Consider the following 22,822-nt stretch of genomic DNA (forward strand, 5'->3'; position numbering starts at 1 on the left):
TCTAAGGAACTAGGAGTCATCTTTCCTACAGAATGAGTTTCTTTAGTCTCTTCAGTAATGCTTGGCTTGTTTAAGGGTTGAATGTCTTGTCACTTTATTTTCCCAGCAACTCTGATGAAGACTTCCGGTAAAAGAACCTGTCCACTACCCTGCTCCCTCGTTTGATAGGAAGGAGTGTGGTGACTTCAGCAGCTCTGATTTGATAGGACGGATGTGTGGTGACTTCAGCAGCTCTGATCTGCATTACTGTTTTATGAATTTCAAAAAAAAACCTATTTTTCTTACCTTGTATAACCAAAGCCAAATGATGTGTGTTCATATTTATCTTTCCTGTTACTGTTCGCTTCTCAGCAGAATTCTGTAATCTCATAGGACTGTTTCTTTCTGTCTAACGAATTACACAAAAAGTATTTTTTTGGCAATGATTGGAATGTGATTAATTCTCTGTCAGAAAACTTTGTTTTGAAAGATATGATGGTAATACAATTCTACTTTTTAAATAACTTGCAAGACTTCAGAGATGTTGTCTTTAGTTTTTGATTTATTTTTTTAAATCAGCTGTCCATCTAGTCGAGTCTCTTCTAAAATAATTTTATCATGTTTGTGTGGTTGCTTTAAGAATTTATTTGTTTTCCTGTTCAATTTGGTATTGATTACTTTCCTGTGATACACCTGGCTTCTCTCTGTCTTTTATTTATTCTGACTGAGTTTCACTAAGTGGAAGACTTTTACCAGTTTAGTAATTCTTGCCCATTATTTCTTTTTTTTTTATTGCGAAAAGAAGAAAAAAAACATAAACAAAAAACAAGTTTCCACCTCCTCCCAGCCTCCCATTTCCCTTCCCCTCCTCCCACCCTTCTCCCCCTCCTCCCACCCTTCCTTCTCCCCCTCCCCCCACTCCTCTCCCCCTCCCTCTCCAGTCCACAGAGCAGTCCGGGTTCCCTGCCCTGTGTTAAGTCCTAGGTCCTCTCCGTCCATATCTAGGAAGGTGAACATCCAAACTGGCTAGGCTCCCACAAAGCCAGCACATTAAGTAGGATCAAAACCCCCTGCCATTGTCCTTGGTGTCTCATCAGCCCATTATTTCTTTCTTAATCTCCCATCCCTCCTAGGATTAGAGTTGGATGCACAGAAAAGAACTTTGTTTTATCCCAAATGTTACTAATATTCTTTTCTAAATTTAAATTATATTTTCTTTGTGTTTACTTTTTGATACAGGGTTTCTCTGTGTATCTTGGGCTGTCCTGGAATTTGCTCTGTAGACCAGGCTGGCATCGAACACACAGAGATCTGCCTGCCTCTGCCTCCCTGAGTGCTGACATTGTGTTTCTATTTGGATGTTTCAACTGGAGTCATCTTGCATCCACTTTTCCTGCATTTCTATATAACTATGGCATTAAACAACTTAGTTCTATGTCATGTGTTTTCTCAGTTATAAAATTTACAGTTTAAGATTTTCATTTGACGGTAAAATTTCCTATTATCTATTTTATACACTGTTTCTTACTTTAATACATTAGCTATATGTTAAAAAATACTGTACATTCATTTCTAATATCTGGATCTTTTAGGCCATATTTTTATTGCTGTTTTTGTTTATAGAATTTAGTTATGTTGATGTGTGCCTTGAAATTTCTATGGAACTTTAGGTAACTAGGTAAAATCCATCTTGTGTCGTGATTTTATTACCTTCCTCTAAAAGGAGGTCACCTTTTGCTATCAGCTTGATCGAGTCCTATCTAATCAATCCACTCTAATGCAAACAGGTGTTGTCCTTGTTTGAGGTTCTTTGCAGGCCTAATAAGCACCCAACTCTACAACATTTACAGCTAAGAATTTCTTACATTTTCCATATCCCTTTCTCATGGAAGGTTCCAAGCTGCTTAGCAAATAAAACTTCACTTGCTTTTGACTGATTTTCTACTTGGGTTCTTTTACTCTGGGTTTAAGTGCCATGAATGGGGAAACTAAATCAAAGCTTGTATCTTCCAGGCTGTAAAAGTTTACTGATTTGCTTTGTCCCTGTCAAGAGCTTGTTGCTTGTTTTCAAACTTAGAAAATTTCTCTGGAGCAGAACAGACTGGTCAACTCAGCTATCCAAAGACCTTTCTTCTCAGAAATCTTAGCCCATCCAATTCTTGCAATATCTCTGTCTTTCTGTTATTTTAAATGGATAATTTCTGACTTTTAATCTGTAAGTATAATTGCTTTATGATGTCAGATAATCTAACAAAAAGGTTAATTCTACTGATATAAACACAATTTTAGCCTGACACTAATAATGTAATAGATTAATAATGTTATTATATTAATTATTATATGTCATATTAACTATAATATATAATTTTGATTTGCAAAGAACAAATCTTAAAGTGATATGAGCTTTGATGCCTTCAGTAGAATTTCTGCTCTAGAACAACACATGTTAAACTCATTCCATGTCTAAAACAGTAGCAAGAGATGCACATGTAACAGAAGCCCCGGGGGAAAGACCATGTTAGCATATGCGCCATTAGCAAGACCTCTAGTTTTTGTTCAGTAACAACAAAATAACCGTGTTCCTTACATTGTGTGTAAGTTGTTTGGGTCATGTTTACTACTACATGGCAGCAACTGAAATTCAAATTGCTGATCCATTTTATAAGTTGGTGGTGATCCCCAGCTGGTCTAGAATGTTCCACACTTTTTGAATACACAGAGGGATTGGAGAGGCATGTTCCTTGGTGTTTATTTGCCCATCTTCATTTATATGATTATGCAAAATGGACGTGGGTGGCTAAGTCAAAGTGGGCTTGAATTGTCATGATGTTCCAGCATGGCTATGGAAGCTTTGTTTACGTTTGTTAATGGTCATCCCAACTACATTTTATTTCTGTAGCTGATAACAATGGCAAAGTCATTAGTGTTGTCTACTATATTTACGTCATATGCTTGTGTTTGATTCTGTTCTGAGTTTTATCTCTTTCTTAATTCACTTTTAAAGTTTGATTAAAGACTAAAAACTTATTAACTTCCTTGTTTGATACATTCCTAGAGGAAAAAGTAATTCCCAGAATTGTACAGGTCCTAAAACTCCAGAAGTATAATATACTGGCTTTTAAGAATAAATCCAGGAGTATAATATACTAGATTTTAAAATAAACGTTAAGTTATAAGGAAAGTTTTTAAACAGCTCATTTTTCTTTGACAAAGTTCAATGACATTTCATATTTAGAAGCATAAATCTACTTATAAATGGCACCATAACTTCACTAGGCTTACTAAACATTACAACAAAACATTACCATTCAGATAAATGCAATATTTGTCCAGTGTATTATGCTCAAAATAAAATATATTTTATACAAATAAAACTTTCCAGCCGGGCAGTGGTGGCGCACACCTTTAATCCCAGCACTTGGGAGGCAGAGGCAGGCGGATATCTGTGAGTTCGAGGCCAGCCTGGTCTACAAGAGCTAGTTCCAGGACAGGAACCAAAAACTACGGAGAAACCCTGTCTCGAAAAATCCAAAAAAAAAAAAAAAACTTTCCTTACTCTAAAATCAAAGCTAATTTATAATAACGGAAGGCTACATTAGGCAAATCTAACTTTAAAAAGTAAAGTTAAACACAAAAAAATTTTAGAACTTACCATTACTATCAAACATTATAAAATCAAATATCTGGGTTCAGCATTAAAGTTGAGAGTCAAAATTCAGAGGAAATGTCCTCTTTTAAAGGTAGAAAAAATTAGAGACCCCCAAGAAAATACAATCTGTTCATTATACTGGGACTTCTTCTGTCTATGGTGGTAAAGGAAGGAAGGAGACAGAGAAAGTCAATGCCTGCAAGAGCCCTCAATTACCTTAGAGGAAGTTGGTTCATAATTCAGATTCTGAGATTAAATTTTTAGGGGATTGCATCAAACCAGTGATTAGCGGACTGGCTTCATAAAGAAAGAGGAGCAAGCATATGATATTTTCTCCTTGATTTTTATTGTATACTAATTATTTGAGAAGTCTAATTTTAGTGTTCATGGCATGCTTGTGAATAAGCACACATAACAATCTCTAGGATACACGGTGCTCACAACAGGACACGGCACAACTTCCATGCACTGATGTTTTAATGAAATGTGTGTTTACATATTATTCAGGAGAAAGAGTTGTTCTAAATTTTACAGCTGTGCAGATTGCTTAACCCCAAAAGGCCAAGGACTCATAAAGAATTACAATGTAGCCTAAAAGAACACAAAGTTATATGGTAAAAATAGGTGCCACAAATACACACAGCTTTAATTGTCCTTAAGTGAATTGAAAAGTTCCAGAATGTCATAAAGACATTAGTTCCATTAACTGTTATGATGATAAGCACCGAGATATTATGGAGAAAATGAATATAATAGGCACAACTACAAAATCCTAAGTAAAACTAGCATTAATAAAAGAGTAACAAGTTTAGAGCTATTTGGGATACCATACGTTGAATTACTGGTTTAAGGCTGTTGAATAATATAACTTCTTAAAAGAACAATTACAACAAGTTTAACGAAACTGAGCGATGATGAACCATTAACAACACTTAGCTGACTACAAAGCTACTCCTGCAGTGGGGATTTTCCTCAACTTCTCTCTCACAATCTTCCATAAACAGGTTTGGTATCACCGGATTCAGGAATTTGAACTCACCAGTCCCAGAGTCTCCGGTCAGATGCACCTCATACTGGTAGCTATGGGACAGGGTTCCCGCGCCGCTGACATCCACCAGGTGAGCAGGAAAGTGTCCTTCAGGAATAGAGCAGCCACGCAGAGAGGCTGCCCTGGCTCTCCTGCACAGCCTCACCCCAACAAACAGCAGCACAGACAAGAGGAAGAGCGAAGACACAAACGCCAGGGCGATGACCAAATAGAGTGTAAGCAAGTCCTCATTGTCCTGTACAGAGTCGCGCGCCACCTCAGGCAGAGGCAGGTAGGGCTGAGAGAAGCCATCCACCACCAGCACATGCAGAGTGACACTGGCAGACCGCGGAGGATCGCCATTGTCCTTGACCAGCAGCAACAGCCTGTGCTTGGGCGCATCGCGCTCACTCAGCAGTCTGGAGGTGCGCACCTCGCCATTGTGAGCCCACACGCTGAACAGTCCTGGTTCCGTGGCTTTGAGCAGCTGGAATGACAGCCAGGCGTTCTGGCCAGAGTCGCGGTCCACTGCCACCACTTTGGTGACCAGATAGCCAGGCTCTGCCGCCCTGGGTAGCAGCTCTGTGAAGGGCGCAGAGGCGTTCTGCAGAGGGTAGAGCACGAAGGGCGCATTGTCGTTGGCGTCCAGCACCAGCACGCGCACCAACGCCTGACTGCTGAGCGCAGGCGAGCCTTGGTCTGTGGCGCCCACGCGGAACTCGAAGCCCTGCAGGGCCTCATAGTCAAGCGCCCTGAGCGCGAACAGCTGCCCGTTGTCGGCATTGATGGAGATGAGCGAGGAGAGATCCGGCTGCGGGTCGTGGGTTGGCAGCAGCGAGTAGGTGATGTGGGCATTGGAGCCTGAGTCTGAGTCTGTGGCGCTGATGGTGCCTATGTGCAGGGCGGGGTTGTTGTTCTCGTGGACAAACAGGGTGTAGGAGCTTTGTGTGAAGGCGGGGGCGTTGTCGTTGACGTCAGACACCTGCACTGTTATGGTGTGCTGGGTTGTGAGTCTGGGTGTGCCCATGTCGCTGACTGTGATGGTGATGTTGTACTCGGCTCTGCTCTCTCTATCCAATGCTCCTTCAGACACTATAGTGTAGAAGTTCTCTACAGATGGTTTCAGGATGAAGGGGAGATTGTTCTGGATGGAACAGGTTACTTTTCCATTATCTCCAGAGTCTAAATCAGCCACACTGAAAACAGCCACCACAGTCTCTGCTGAATTCTCAGGGATAGGACTGGTCACTGATGACAAAGTCAGTTCTGGTGGGTTATCGTTCACATCAACTACCTGGACTATGACTGTACATTTTCCAGAAAGGCCTCCACCATCCTTGGCTTCTATGTCAACCTCGTAAGTATTACTTGTTTCGTAATCCAAACCCTTAACTAGCTCTATATCACCAGTAATGGGATTTAGTTGAAAAGTTTTGAGAATTTCTTCAGAAGCGTGGAAAAACGCATACGATATTTCACCAAAATTCCCCGTATCTAAGTCAGAAGCTGAGACCGTGATGATGACAGAGCCAACAGGGCTCTTCTCTAGAATTTGAACCTCATAGAGTGACTGTGTAAATTCTGGTGCGTTGTCGTTTATGTCTAAGACCAGGATGTGAACCTGGGCAGTGCCAGACCGAGGTGGGGAGCCTCCATCCAGGGCTGTGAGAACCAAACTGAGCTCTGCCTGCTCCTCCCGATCCAGAGCTCTGTCCAGCACCAGTTCTGGATACTTCCTTCCATCCCTACGACGGCGGGTGCGAACGTGGAAATGGGACTTGGGAGACACCGTGTAGTTCTGGAGTCCGTTTCTTCCCACGTCCGGGTCCACAGCATTTCCCAAAGGAATTACTGTTCCGGGTGGGGAACTTTCCAGGACTTTGAGCTGCATTGCATTTTCAAAGAACTCCGGGGCGTTGTCATTTACATCGATGACCTCGAGTTCGTTAGTAATAAACTGCAAAGGATTATGCAGCAATATCTGAAAGTGCAGCACACAAGGCTCTGCGGAACCGCACAGCTCCTCCCGGTCCAGTTTCTCAACCAAGAGCAAATCTCCGGTCTGATGGTTGAGCTGAAAATATTGTATGTTCCCTTTGGAAACAGCCTGAGCTCTCCTTTCAGCCAGTTCTTCTACCCTGAGTCCCAGATCCTTCGCTACATTGGCTATTAAGAAGCCTTTCTCTTTTTCCTCAGCCACAAAATAGCGCCCAGACCCGGACCCAGCCAGAGCCCCACCTAGAAAAACAAAGAGAGGCAAGACTTGCCTTGGTTTAAGAAAGCTCTCCTTCCAGGCCTCCATTGTATTTCTGCAGTGTTTTTCCAAGGGCTCGTCACCAAAAGGAGCTTTATGCTTCTCTGTGAAAAGCAAAGTCTTTTGGAGATAGCCTAACAATTAATGTGTCTCAGAGATTTAGATTTTACTGCTTAAAGATCTGTCCAGGTCCACAAGCCCTTGTTTTATCGCACCGGATCGCTCGCTAGGTTTGTCTGTGACTATGGAGTGTACAAGCTCTTAATTCTCTTTTTTAGTCAACAGCGCCACCATGCGTTCGTTTTCAGTTTTAAATTTTTAGAAAAGGTGCCGGTTTTGTTACTGGTTTATTTTAGATTTATCAACCCCTTATCAAAACCCCCTAATCAAACCTATTTTATCCTACCGAGGGAGTTTCTTGTGACACACAAGTTAAACAAAAGCTAGGCAAGTATAATACACTAACTGGAATTAGCTATCTCTAATAAGAGTCCTCATTTACGTGATTTACACGTGCGCACATGCTTGGGTACCTACCTACAAATTTTAAAAGATTTTGGTTTAAGTGATTAAAATGCTTATCTCTCCTGTCTGTGGTTTTCTTCATTTTCCAATTTTTGTGAAGTGTGTGAGTTGCATTAATAATAGGAAAAACACTATGGAAAGTCAAGGTGGTAAAATACAATAACGTACATCAGGTGGCTGAAAATGCATAATTGCTTCCATATTTTCATGCTCCTGGAGTACTTTCCTCTGCTTTCACAGTAATTTAATAATTATTAGCTTAACATTTATTAACTTATTACCTTAGGTGATTATTTAATTTCTAGAAGTTATACATGTAATGGTAGCAAGGTAAGATCTATGAATTTTGTAGTTTCACATCTAACAGAGTGCACAGATCTTAAACATGTTCAAACCGTGTGAACCATGTGACACAGGAAACATACTGACTGCACAGAACATGATGGGGAGTAGTTATGAAAATTCTCCCCCAAGTATTGGCATTTAATATGGACTGTTAAGGATGAGAAGTGTAACAGGTGATGCAGAAGAGAAGAGTCTCCAAGAGCAAAGCATTGATAATTTAGATTAAGGACAGTGTGCCAGAGCTTAGTGTGTCAAAGGCTACAGAGATGAAGGAAGTGAAACCCAAGAGAAATGTAAGTACTTGTATTTTATCTCAGAGCAAAAGAGGGGCTATTGTAAAGTTGTAGGCAGACAAAAAATGAAGCAATGCAGATATAATGTGTTCAATCTTCTCTCTATGCAATTATCAGGAGTGTTACACACTTGCTCATTATGAGTTTATTCCTAATATTAAATATTAGTGACACTGAAACCAATATCAACTGTACTTCTATAATGTTATGTTATTGTACTCGATAATAACTGCAAGATAGCTAGTTGACAATAACTGAAACAGTTGGGGCCATGGGAGGTCACTTAACCAAGATCCCACATGTGATAAGGTCGCTAGCTGGAGACTTTTGATACCAAGATCGTCCTTTGTGTCCCTGATGATCTCAAATGAAATATTAACATTCCACACACCTAAGAGCATATCTAATTCAAATACACATAAACTCGTGTAAAAATTAGTGGGAGATTGAGAAACAATAAGAATTAAATATCGATAGCAAGTGTGTCACAAATTCAACTTCAAGAAGTGAGGAAAGTTGGGTGAGTGACTTGAGAAACACAGAAGCATATTTAACTTATAAATGAAATACCAGAAATTCTGTATTCATTAAGGCAGTGGATAGGAGAGGAGACTTGAATTAAACATTAAGAGAAAAGAAGGAAAGATACATTGAAAAAAAGAGTGATAACTGCACAACACCCAAATGACGGCAGCAAAGTCAGCTTATTATTTGTAGATCATAGGATGTAGTTCCAGCAAAATAACTACAGCAAAATCGGATCCTTATATTGTAGGTCAAAGGATTTAGTTCCATGAAAAGTTTTGTTCATTAGGTATCTTTCCATATTTTTTTAAATTATCAGTATGTCACAATTAAAACAATTCTTTCAATCAATTAGTTTAAAATATTAAGAACCTAAAGCATCTTAGTGACTGTGCTAATCGTGGAATGGATGGAAGCTATCCATAAACATAACTAAAAAACTTAAATTTTTAAAAAATTACTTTTGTGTGTGTGTAAGTTAGAAGAGTTTGGTTTTCTACTTCCATCATGTGGGGCAGGGAATAAACTTAGGTTGTCAGGTCTATTGGCCATTTCATTGGCCCATCACAAACTTTGTTTTTAAAAAAAAGCTTGAAAAGTCTATGGTACTAAAAAGAGGGAAATAGAACAAGTCTGTCCAGAAAATTAACAAAAATTATAATAAATTCAAATCACATTTCAATGAGTTATGCTCAATTAAATATTTAATGCCCCAGAAAATTTTTTAAATGGAGTGCCAAGCTACATACACATTTTCTAAGTTGGGAAAAGATGAAAGCATACTCTCTTGTACATAGTTCAATTATCATAAAATCCTCAAGAGTTTAATTAACTGGAAATATTAATGCAATGCCTGTTTTCCCAACACTCTGGATGTGGAAGGACCTGTCACAACTTCAAGACCACAATGAGATCTTGTCTCAAAAGAATCTTTAAAAAGTATTGAGTTCAGAATAAGAGTTTTGAAAGGCTATTTGAAATAAAACATGAAAAATTATCACACCCTTGAAAACTACTAGGCATGTATTCTGTAGCTATGCTTTAGAATCACATATGATTTTGGCTGAGTTTGTCTTGCATTTGTAATCTGAACACTTTGTGAGACCCAACAATTAGGATTTCCACAGTCTTAAAGAGTCATAAGTTTTCTATGCTGATATTTTCAAATATGTGCGTAGAGCAATGTGGAAAGAGTGCTATATTGCTCACACTCATGTAAAGAGTTTAAAGCCAGAACACAAGATAAAAGTTATATTAACAGGAGACTAAATGAACACAAATGATCTGGACTGCAAAATATTACAACTCGGGTGATGAGTGAAAATATTTTTAGACAGCACTTAAGAATAATTCAGGCCAGGCGGTGGTGGCGCACACCTTTAATCCCAGCACTCAGGAGGCAGAGGCAGGCGGATCTCTGTGAGTTCGAGGCCAGCCTGCTGATCTACAGAGCATGTTCCAGGACAGGCTCCAAAGCTACAGAGAAACCCTATCTCGAAAAACAAACAAACAAACAAAAGAATAATTCAGAAGTGCAGAAGTTAAATTTGGACAACGATGCTCTAACTCAAAATTTAAAGATTTCTGCTGGGTTCAAGACCACACGCCTTTACCTTTAGTCCATCACTTGGGAGGCTGAGGCAGGCTGATCTCTGTGAATTAGAGACCAGCCCGGTCTACATAGTGAGTTCCAGGACAGCCACAGCAACACAGTGAGGCCCTATCTCAAAAAAAATCTTTGAACACAGATTTTACTGGCACATTAAAAGTCAAATAAAATTCCAAGACTAATCATAATTGAAATACAAGCAAAATTTAAATTCCTCATTACACAAATCTTACGTATTTCGAAATAGCTGTACCATGCAGAGAATCAGAGGAGGGGAAGATACTCCTTCAATTGGTAAAGCAGTCAGATCAGGCCTTTAACGTTTTAACTGAGACTTGATTCTGTATTTTCCTCATTAATATCTAGCTGATTTCAAAACTATTCCTGTAATTGGTATTTGCGTCATTCTCTCTCTCTGAATTCTGAAGAAGAAAGTTGGGAAAAATAGGCTTCAGAAACTTGAAATCTGTGGTTCCAGAGTCCCCGGTCAAACACACCTCATACTGGTATCTCTGGGACAGGGTCCCTGTACCGCTGACATCCACCAGGTGACCAGGAAAGTGTCCCTCAGGAACAGAGAAGCCACCCAGAGAGGCCGCCCTGGCCCTCCTGCACAGCCTCACCCCCACGAACAGCAGCACAGACAAGAGGAAGAGTGAAGACACAGATGCCAAGGCGATGACCAGATACAGCGTGAGTGCATCTTCATCCTGCGTGGAGTCGCGCGCCACCTCGGGCAGAGGCAGGTAAAACTGAGAGAAGCCATCAACCACCAGCACATGCAGAGTGACACTGGCAGACCGCGGAGGATCGCCATTGTCCTTGACCAGCAGCAGCAGCCTGTGCTTGGGTGCATCGCGCTCGCTCAGCAGCCTGGAGGTGCGCACCTCGCCATTGTGAGCCCACATGCTGAACAACCCTGGCTCTGTAGCCTTGAGCAGCTGGAATGACAGCCAGGCGTTCTGGCCAGAGTCCCGGTCCACAGCCACCACCTTGGTGACCAGGTATCCTGGCTCCGCTGCCCTGGGCAGCAACTCTGTGAAGGGAGCAGAGGCGTTCTGCAGAGGGTAGAGCACGAAGGGCGCATTGTCGTTGGCGTCCAGCACCAGCACGCGCACCAGCGCCTGGCTGCTGAGCGCAGGCGAGCCTTGGTCTGTGGCACCCACGCGGAACTCGAAGCTCTGCAGGGCCTCATAGTCCAGCGCCCTGAGGGCGAACAGCTGCCCATTGTCGGCATTGATGGAGACGAGCGAGGCGAGATTCAGCTGCGGGTCGTGCGTGGGCAGCAGCGAGTAGGTGATGTGGGCATTGGAGCCTGAGTCTGAGTCTGTGGCGCTGATGGCGCCTATGTGCAGGGCGGGGCTGTTGTTCTCATGGACAAACAGGGTGTAGGAGCTTTGTGTGAAAGCGGGGGCGTTGTCGTTGACGTCAGACACCTCCACTGTTATGGTGTGCTGGGTTGTGAGCCTGGGTGTACCCAGATCAGTGATGGTGATGGTGATGTTGTACTGTGATTTGGTCTCCCGGTCCAGGGCTGTATTTGTCATAAGAGTGTAAAAGTTCTCAACTGAGGGTTTTAGAATAAAAGGAAGATCCTCTGGGATGGAGCACACCATTTTTCCATTGTCTCCAGAGTCAGGATCTGCAACACTGAACACAGCAATTACGGTTTCCGGGGAATTTTCTGGGATGTGATTGATAACTGTCGACATAGTCAGTTCTGGTGGGTTGTCATTCAAATCCATCACTTGGACAATCACCACACTGCTTCCAGAAAGGCCCCCACCATCTGTAGCCTGAACATATACTGTATATGTCTGGATGGATTCAAAATCCAGTGTCTTTGCTAAAAGGATTTCTCCGGTTGTTGCATTCATACGAAATGTTTTCCGAATGTCTTCAGAAGCTTGGGAAAGAGCATAAGCTGTTTGTCCATTGTCCCCAATGTCTAAATCCCTAGCAAAGACAGTAGCAACCCGGAATCCAATGGGACTGTTCTCTGGGACCTGAACCTCATAGCGGAACTTTGAAAATGTGGGGGCGTTGTCATTGATGTCCAAGACTTCAACAAGGACCAGAGCAGTGCCAGACCTGGGTGGACTCCCACCATCTATCGCTGTGAGTATTAATCTAATTTCAGATTGCTCCTCCCGATCCAGCACTTTGTCCAGAACCAGATGTGGCAATAGCGTGCCATCGGGACTGTCTTGCAATTTAAGATGAAAATAGAAATTGGGGCTGATTGTGTAAGTTTGGAGACCGTTGCTTCCTACATCTAAGTCTTGAGCCCGTTCTATTAGGAAAGTGGTTCCAGAAGCAGTCATTTCTGAAATTTTCAGAATTATTTCTTTGTCCAAAAAAATGGGAGAATGATCATTTATGTCCCTAACCTGTAGCTCAGCCTGAAAAATCTGCAAAGGATTTCCCAATAACACCTGGAAAGGTACCACACAGGGTTCGGAGGGGCCGCACAGCTCCTCCCGGTCCAGTTTCTCCCGTAACAACAAATCCCCCGTCTGCCTATTGAACTCTAAGTTCAATTTTTTCCCTTTGGAAATGACTCGTGGTCCCCGCGCAGTCAGTTCCTCTACCTCTAGCCCCAGGTCCTTTAACAAATTGGCCACCAAAAAGCCATTCTCGGCTTCCTCCTCCACTGAGTAGCGCCTAAGGGTGGACTCAGCCTGAGCTATGCCCAGCAAAACAAAGAACAGCAGGACTTGCCTTTTTTTCAGGACTCGCTCCCTTTCCTCTCCAGCCTCCATCTCCTTCTGCCTTCTCCAGCCTTCCAGCAAACTCACTCCAGTCGTCGTTCACGTTGTCACTGACTCCCTCTGCAAATATCTAGCAAACAATGGGACAAGTCCACAATCCCTAGGCCTAAGGCTTTCCGGAGCCGCTGCCTTCTAGGCTTCCCCTCCCTTCTCCTCCCGTTAGCGTCTGACTACAGAACGGCAGGACCGGATTCCTTCAACTTCTGAGGCTGCAGCGCCACCCTGTGTTCTTTTCAAGCATTTATTTTCTCCAACACATTAAGACAATTTCATATTGACGGCTCTCTAAATAGCTTCGTTTCAATAGGTCCCACAATATACCAACATCTTCTCTATGTTTCAAACACAGGCTTTCATTGCTTCTATAACTGTGTGTAAGGCGTGCGAAACATTCAGAGTTTTATTTTCAGAATAAAGCTCATCCTCAGCTACATACCAAGTTCCAACCTTCCAACCTATGATATAAGAAACTTTATCTCAAAACAAGAGCAAGCAGGGCTAACATGAGCATCTATAGTAGACAAGGACCTAAGATACTCATATGTTGATTATTTAATCAGATATCAGATATTATTCTAATTAAATCAACTTCAAGACTGAAAGGGTGACTGGCTGCCATAGAGAAAAGTTTTTTTAAAAATATTTATTTATTTATTTGTTATGTATACAATATTCTGTCTGTGTGTATGTCTGCAGGCCAGAAGAGAGCACCTGACCTTATTACAGATGGTTGTGAGCCACCATGTGGTTGCCGGGAATTGAACTCAGGACCTTTGGAAAAGCAGGCAATGCTCTTAACCACTGAGCCATCTCTCCAGCCCCCTAGAGAAAAGTTTTTAACTAGGAAATTCAGCTTTTGTTCACAACTTGGGCATGTCCACATTCGGATTGTGGTTAGGTTACTACTCTCACATTAAATTCAACTGAAAGACTCAATAAAAGACCAAGAAAAACACAGAATTTAATGAGAATGCCTTAGTGGGCATAGAACTGTCCTCACTTACACTTCCTCTTTGCATTGTTTCAGACCCACATTTCCCTGAACTGTGATAGGACCAAGACTCACAAAAATCTCCATGGTCAGTTCATTTCTTCTTGTCTGTGTTTTTATTTTCATTTCTAACAGATAAAACCATTTTGATATAACTGCAATTTAATTATTTCCTCTTTCAGAGGTAATAAGTTCATAATATCAAATGCAGAGTAAATATTTAAAACTGCTTATCATTTTAAAGTCTTTCAGAGCCGGTTTATTCAATCAGAATCCAAAGTATGTAAGTTGAAACTTAGACCACTAAGTTTTAAAAGTTACCTTTTTTTTCAAATGCTCAGTAAAAGGAAATGAATTATCAAGCCACAAAAAGGGCGTATTGCTCACTCTACTACCTTCCAGCATGGACTGGAAAGGGGTTAATGAGCCCCCACCCCTGAGGAGGCAGTTGGTGGCTTTCTAGGGGGGGTAAAGTCAGTTTTATTTAAGGGTGTGGCTCCAGACAATGCTCAGGTGGTGGCTCACACACAGGTGTGCATGTTCAGCTCAAATTGGAGTGGATGGGTTACCGAAAAACCAGCACATAAAGCTGGGGGATGAGGAGTGGGTGTGGGTCTGGGAGGAGCTCAGAAGTAAGGGTGAATGTGATTAAGATACACTGCATGAAATTCTCAAAGAACTAATGGAAATGTTTTTGAAAAGAAAGACAATATTGTTTCAACTATATAACATTCTGGCAAAAGCAAAATTATAAAGACATTAAAAAGATAATTATCAGGGTAAGAGGAGGATGAGGACAATGAGCTACCACAGACAATTTTTAGGACAATGAAATTTTCCTTTATTATACAATAATGGTAGATATGTGTAACTATGCATTTGTAAAGAAAATAGACTCATACAACAAAAGTCAATCCTAGTATGAACTTTGCATGTTAGTGAAAAGTAATTTGTATAACAGTGTTACCAAATGTGTCATGTTGAGACAAGATATTAATAATGGGAGCTGAGGGTGGGAGAAAGAGTGTATATAGGAACTCCAGGTACTCATTTTCTATAAGATCTAAAGTTGCTCTAAAAAAACAAAGTTTATTACAATAATTCAAAATATTTGCTTTAGGCATATAAGTATATAGGACAGGAAAATAGATGTCTATGGTGAATAAAGAAGTAGAAGGAAAATAAGAATAATCAGAAAAGATTTGAATGAGGATATGGGAGAATATGCTCAAAATGCATTATATGCATGAACTAAAATTGTCCTTTGGAAATCCACTGCCATGTACAGTGACTACATGACAACTAAGACATTATAGAAAAAAGAAAACTACTTATATAGAGAAAATATTCAAATTTGTAAATAAGTTAAAAGAAATGTACAATAAGTACAACCCTATCTTACTCCCAAACAAATTAGCTGTTTTTACATGAAAGTTGCATAGACATGACCATTGGAAGAAATCAAAAAAATCCTTAAAGAAAGCCAAGAAAAAACAAACAGGTGAAGAAAACAATTTAGGACTTGAAATTTGAAAATTGAAATAGAGAAAATAAACAAAACACAAACAGAGGGAAATGTCAAAATGGAAAGTCTGGGACATGAGCAGGAACTACAGATGCAAGCAAAACCAACAGAATGCAAAAAATGGAAGAGAGAATCTCAGACAATGAAGATATGATAGAGGAAATAGATTTATAAGTCAAAGAAAACATTAAATCCAACAAACTGTTAACACAAACATCTAGGAAATCTGGGATACCACGAAAAGGCCAAACCTAAGAATAATATGGATAGAAGACAAACTCCAGTTCAAATACACAGAAAATATATTCATCAAAATTATAGAAAAAAATCTTTCCAAATCTAAAACAGGATAGCCATATGAAGGTACAAGAAGCTTATAGAACACCAAATAGACTGGACCAGGAAAAAAGCCCCCTCACCAAATAGTAATCAAAACACAAAACATACAGAATAAACAAAGTATATTAAGAGCTGCAAAGGAATAAAGTAACAAAAAGAGGCAAACTTACCCAGGAGGAGTAGATGACAGAAATGGTCAAACTGAGGGCTGAAATAGAAACAAAGCGAATAATACAAAGACTCAATGAAACAAAGAGTTGGTTCTTCAAGAAAATCAACAAGATAGAAAAACACTTATCCTAACTAACCAAAAGGCAGAAAGAGAATATCCAAATTAACAAAATCAAAAATGAAAAGGGGAACATAACAACAGGTGCAAAGGAAATCCAGAGAATCATTAGGTGATACTTCAAAAACCTGTACTACACAAAACTGCAAAATCTAAAAGAAATGGACAATTTTCTGGATAGGTACCACAAACCAAAATTAAATCAAGACCAGATAAACAATTTAAATAGACCTATAACTCCTAAGGAAATAGAAAGTCATTAAAAATCTCCCAACCAAAAAAATCCCAAGGCCAGAAGGTTTCAGCACAGACTCCTACAAGAATTTCAAAGAATAACTAATATCCTGCAGTTACTATCATGCACTGTATGAGTTTCTTTTTAATACAGAACTCTTTATATAACATGTACATCATTCTCTCTCCCCTCTCCCTTGTTCACTCGCTTATTCTCAACCTTACTCATTTTCTCTCTCCCTTCCCCTCTCCTTCCCTCCTTCGGTTTTTCATAAGAACCATATTTGTTCATAACCCTCCTAGACAAGGAAATAGTACTAAGGACTCTACAGCCATAATATATTTTAGATAGTTTTATTTTATTATGTATATATAATTATTAATTTATATAACTTTATTGTGTATTTGTTATAGTATTTTATTATGTATATAGTTATTTATATTGTTATGTATATAATTATTAATAATTGAGATCATTTATTTATTTTGGTCTAACAGTGTCTAGAACTCTAGAACCATAAGTTGGAAATAACTCCCTGCAGTATTTTTTTTTTTAATTTTGGAAACTGTCTCACTTTGTAATTAACAGCAACACTGGCCTTGCATGGTTCGATTGTGCCTCTAAAGCAAAATTCCTTCCTCCAAAATCATGTGACTTGAAGCGATACGTCACTTCCTTAAACAAGAATCCCCGAATCCTCCGCGGTCTTCTCACTTCCGCTTTCTCCGGGTAGGACAGATTTTACTGACGGCCCCGGATGTGTTCATCACAGCTACTTCCTGTTCTCACGGAGTTTGTGTTCGTTTGGCGAATCGCTCCTATTTTTACAAGGCGTAGGAATTAGGCAACCGGTTTACATCCAAAGTAAGATGCTCTTTTGATTGAACTGAAATTGTTTTGAGCAATTGCAGCTACAGAAGCCGTTTTGAAAGGCACCGCGGCTTTTACTTTCCGACTTTCGCAAGAGGTCGGAGTTTTTAAACCAGCAAACCGGAACCTTAAGGGAATGGTACCGTGAAAAGGAGTTTGTGAAGACTGTGAGATTTACCGACTTTAGAATGGTGCTTTGCTTTGCGATTTCTAGCAAGTTCTCGGGATGGGATCGCTAATAGCTCTTTTCATGAAGTGCGCTCTCCCTTTTTTTTTTTTTTAATTTAAAAAGCATTGAGCCTGGCATTGGTGGCTCCCAGTCTTGGGAGGAAGAGGCTGGCGGATATCAGTGAATTTGAGACCAGCCTGGTCTACAAAGCCAGTTCCAGGACAGCCAGGACTGTTACACAGAGAAACCCTATCTCGAATAACCAAATAAATACATAAACGTATTGAACAAAACCAAACTAAAAATAAACATGCACAGAAATTATCCAGTTCCAGACTATAGTACTCAATGAACTAGAGTAGCCAGTCAAACTGAAAGCTGTGGAGCACGTTGGATCACATATTTTCTCTGTGGAATATATTTTTATTCACTTATGCTAAACCCAAAAAAATCCACGAAAGAGATAGAACTGGAAAACCACTTTTTTTTTCCACTTTCATAACTCGAGAAACCTGTTTTGTTTTTAAGACAGTTGGGTAGCAGACTAGCATGCATAAAGCCTATGATTCAATTCCCAAAACCTTAAATTTAGAATTATTTTTTAAATTGTATTTTAATGGTTCTTTGTTTTGATCAATGATCTCAGGCTATTTTTGAATTCGTTTTTTGTTTGTTTGTTTGTTTGGTTGGTTGGTTGGTTGGTTGGTTTTTGATTTTTCAAGACAGGGTTTCTCTGTAGTTTTGGAGTCTGCCCTGGAACTAGTTCTTGTAGATCAGGCTGGCCTCAAACTCACAGCGGTGCGCCTGCCTCTACCTCCCAAGTCCTGGGATTAAAGGTGTGCGCCACCACCTCCCAGCTTTGAATTTGTTTTATAGACCAAGATGACCCTGAATTTGTGACACTCCGGCCTCCACTTCCAAATTGTTGGGGTTATAAGTGCGTTCATTATAACACTGTGTTACCGTTTGGATGAACTCCGGGCTAAATCCATACCAAGTACCAGGAAAACGCTACCTACTGACCTACATCTCCAGCCCTACAAAACTGCATTTTAAAATTGATCCCATCCTGCTTATTAAGTGTAAATTGAAACAGTTTGTGAATGAGAATAAAATATTGGGAAGATGAGCAGTCCAGGTCACTGTTTTTATACCTCATTTTGCAAAGATAGGCTTGCTACCATATCCGTGGTTTGGTTTTGCTAGGTTGTATATAAAAGTATAACACTGAGCCCCCAACCTCGCAGGCCTTACTGGCTTTTGAGCTTGCCTCCAGCATGCTAGACAAGTGGCCTCCTGCTGAACTACAATTCCCCAGCCCTGAAGTGGAAGTACCATATGTTTCCTATAATACTGAGCCCCAAAGTAAAAACATTAGATGTTAGGAACCACTGCTTTCACCTTTGCACACACAAAGTTCATAGGAAAAAGCAAGAACAACTATGCACAGGCTGGCCAAGCAAAACAGTAAGGAAGCATTTAACTAAAGACTGGTTCTGGTTTTTTAAGAGAAACCTTCAAAAAAGTATACTTGCTGGACAGAAAATGGTTTTGTTGAATTTAGCCATCCATTAAAGTATTTTGCACAGTTTACACTTCTTTCCCCTTATCTCATCTTTTCTTTCTATTGAGGATCCTGTCTTTTACATTATTTTCTCAATAATATGAGGGTTTTTTTTCTATTTTCAGCATAAAATAGGATCAGGTGATTGAGCACAGAGAGGTACTTGACTGGCAATTCATCATGAATGTAACCACATCAACAAATATATTAAATTAACAACACAACAGTTTACTCCCAGACTATGAGATTTCACTATCATATTTCAGAAAGCAGTATAGTTTTTATATAGGAAAATGTGTATTTGCTGCTACAGGTGGCTTTTAATTAATAGCACAAATATACACGCCTCATCTAAAACTCTGAAGCCTGAAATACTCTGAAAAAAATAGTGCCACAGAATTTTGTATTAGGGGTGTTCAATTTGTGGTGTTCGTGCAGGTACTCCCAAATCTTAAAATCTCTATTTAAAGGCTTCTCCTTTTTTGCTTTTGTTTATTGAGACAGAGTCTTAGACCTACAGCACCATGCTTAGCTAATTCTAAATCAGAAATATGTCTTGTCCCAAGCCTTTTAGATAAAAGATATTCAATCAGTAGCTACAGTTGAACTATACAAATGAACACAAGTGAACATTCCAGCTTACTTAGTAAGTACTAAGTACAAAGTACTACTGTCTAATAAATACTCCTTTAACATTTATTTTAAAAGTAAATTCATTCCTATATTGGTAGACACCTGAGTTAGTCCAGTGATTTGACTATTGTGAATAGTTCTTCATTAAACATATTTATTCATGTTCACATATTTCTGTGATATATTGTCTTTGGGGGTAAATATCCAGGAGTGATATACCTGGGTCATATGAAAGATCTATTTTTAGTTGTTTTTTTTTAAAAAATACTCTATAGTGACTTGCCTAGTGACTGTCCTATTTACATTCCAACCTGCAGCACATAATTCCTTTTTGTCTATATCCTTGCCAACATCTGTTGTCATTCATTTTCTTGATGATTTTGCCTTATGGGTGCTGTTAGAAAGAATCTCAGTGTCATTTCTATTTGCATTTCTCTGATATCTAGTGTACTAGCTGGTTTTTTGTCAACTTGACATAAACTAGAGTTATCTAAAAGGAGGAAACCTCAATTGAGAAAATGCTTCTGTAAGATCCAGCTGTAGGGCACTTTCTTAATTAATGATTGATAGAGAAGGACCATCCCAATGTGTAGGGCCATCCTTGAGCTTGTAGTCCAGGGTAATATAATGAAACAGACTGAACAAGTCATGACAAGCAAGCCAGTAAGAAACACCCCTCCATGGCCTCTGCATCAACTTCTGCCAACAGGTTCCTGTCCTGACTTCCTTGGATGATGAACAGTGATTATGGAAGTGTATGCTGAACAAATCCTTTCCTCCCATGTTGCTTTGGTCATGGTGTTTCATCCCAATAATAGTAACCCTAACTGTGACATCTAGTGATGTTGAACATTTTTCATATGTTTATTGACCATTTTTACATCATCTTTGTATTTATTATTGTTGTAGGGAGTGACATATTCCACAGTGTATTGTGAAGGTCAGAGGAGAACCTTGTGGACCTGGTTCTCTCCTTCCACCTTTACATGTTTTCTGGAGATGAAACTGAATGTCAAGCTTTGGCCCACTAAGTCATCTTTCTGGCCCCCAACGTACTTCATTCTGGAGAACAATCCACTCATTTAATTAGGTCATTATTGATTGGTTTGTTTGATTAAGGAAGCTTTAATTTGCATTTTCCTGTAGCTAAAGGTATTTAATACTTCTCATGTATTTGCTGGCCATTTATATTTCTTATGGTAACAGTTTATTTCTATTATTAGCCTACATATTAACTAGATGGTTTGAGTTTGAGGTGTTTAATTTTTTTTCAGTTCTTTATTGTGCAGGATTGTTTTAGCTATCCTAGATTTTTTTCTTTTTCCATTTGAAGTTGAATATTGTTCTTTCAAAGTCTGTGAAGAATTATCTTGGGATTTTGATGGAGATTGCTTTGAATCTGTAACCTGCTTTTGGTAAGATTGCCATTTTTACTATGTTCATCTTACTTATCCAAGAGCTTGAGAGATCTTTTCATTTGCTTTTATCTTCTTCAATTTCTTTCTTCTAAGACTTAAAGTTCTTCTCATACAGGTCTTTTACTTGTTTGGTTAGAGTTACCCCCAAGATATTTTGTATTATTTGTGGCTGTTGTAAAGAGTGATGTTTCTCTGATTTCTTTCTCGGCCCATTTATCTTTTTTTTTTTTTTTTGATTTTTCAAGACAGGGTTTCTCCGTAGCTTTTGGTTCCTGTCCTGGAACTAGCTCTTGTAGACCAGGCTGGCCTCAAACTCACAGAGATCCGCCTGCCTCTGCCTCCCGAGTGCTGGGATTAAAGGCGTGTGCCACCACCGCCCAGCCCATTTATCTTTTGTATATAGGAGGGCTACTAAATATTTTTGGTTAATCTTGTATCCTGTCACATTATTAAAAGTGTTTATCAGACTATTACAAACAATGCTGCTATGAACATAGTTGAGCATATACTTTTGTTGTATGATAGGGCATCTTTTGGGTATAGTCCCAAGAGTGGTATTGATGGGTCCAGGGGTAGGTTGATCCCGAATTTCCTGAGAAACAGCCACACTGCTTTCCAAAGTGGTTGCACAAGTTTGCATTCCCACCAGCAATGGATGAGTGTACCCCCTTTCTCCACAACCTCTCCAGCAAAGGCTATCATTGGTGTTTTTTATTTTAGCCATTCTGACAGGTGTAAGATGGTATCTTAAAGTTGTCTTTATTTGCATTTCCCTGATCACTAAGGAAGTTGAGCATGACCTTAAGTGTCTTCTGGCCATTTGAACTTCATCTGTTAAGAATTCTCTGTTCAGCTCAGTGCCCCATTTTATAGTTGGGTTGATTAGCCTCTTGCGGTCTAGTTTCTTGAGTTCTTTATATATTTTGGAGATCAGACCTTTGTCAGTTGCAGGGTTGGTGAAGATCTTCTCCCAGTCAGTAGGTTGCCTTTTTGTCTTAGTGACAGTGTCTTTTGCTTTACAGAAGCTTCTCAGTCTCAGGAGGTCCCATTTATTCAATGAGGCCCTTAATGTTTGTGCTGCTGGGGTTATACGTAGGAAGGGGTCTCCTGTGCCCATGTGTTGTAGAGTACTTCCCACTTTCTCTTCTATCAGGTTCAGTGTGTTCGGACTGATATTGAGGTCTTTAATCCATTTGGACTTGAGTTTTGTGCATGGTGATAGATATGGATCTATTTTCATTCTTCTACAGATTGACATCCAGTTTTGCCAGCACAATTTGTTGAAGATGCTCTCTTTTTTCCATTGTATACTTTTAGCTCCTTTATCGAAAATCAGGTGTTCATAGGTTTGTGGGCTAAAGTCAGGGTCTTCTATTCGATTCCATTGGTTGACTTCTCTGTTTTTATAACCTGGAAACAACCTAGATGCCCTTCAATGGAAGAATGGATGAAGAAAGTATGGAATATATACATATTAGAGTACTACTCAGCAGTAAAAAAACAAGGACTTCTTGAATTTTGCATACAAATGGATGGAAACAGAAGACATTATCCTGAGTGAGGTAAGCCAGACCCAAAAAGAAGAACATGTGATGTACTCACTCATATTTGGTTTCTAGCCATAAATAAAGGACATTGAGCCTATAATTAGTGATCCTAGAGAAGCTAAATAAGAAGGAGAACCCAAAGAAAAACATGTAGGCATCCTCCTGAATATTAACCTTCATCAGGCAATGAAAGGAGACAGAGACAGAGACCCACATTGGAGCACCGGACAGAAATCTCAAGGTTCAGTCAGGAGCAGAAGGAGAG

At 39.8% G+C, this 22,822-nt stretch overlaps 3 protein-coding genes across 3 annotated transcripts in view; all 3 read right to left on the reverse strand.

The window, feature by feature from the left end:
* The window catches only part of LOC121453419 (protocadherin gamma-C4), a 725,389-nt gene that overhangs the window by 443,971 nt on the left and 258,596 nt on the right, over nucleotides 1-22,822 (reverse strand). The window lies entirely within an intron of this gene.
* Nucleotides 4,056-7,125, reverse strand: LOC121453432 (protocadherin beta-3-like). Its single transcript, XM_041660221.1, has one exon. The coding sequence runs from the start codon at nucleotides 6,955-6,957 to the stop codon at nucleotides 4,561-4,563; it is 2,397 nt and encodes a 798-aa protein (XP_041516155.1). The 5' UTR covers nucleotides 6,958-7,125; the 3' UTR covers nucleotides 4,056-4,560.
* LOC121453431 (protocadherin beta-2-like) lies at nucleotides 10,465-12,998 on the reverse strand. The gene has a single exon (XM_041660219.1). The coding sequence runs from the start codon at nucleotides 12,966-12,968 to the stop codon at nucleotides 10,569-10,571; it is 2,400 nt and encodes a 799-aa protein (XP_041516153.1). The 5' UTR covers nucleotides 12,969-12,998; the 3' UTR covers nucleotides 10,465-10,568.

Source organism: Microtus oregoni, unplaced genomic scaffold, assembly GCF_018167655.1.
Source record: "Microtus oregoni isolate MIOR12 unplaced genomic scaffold, Mior012 000011F_ref0000422, whole genome shotgun sequence".
Taxonomy (NCBI): Eukaryota; Metazoa; Chordata; class Mammalia; order Rodentia; family Cricetidae; genus Microtus; species Microtus oregoni.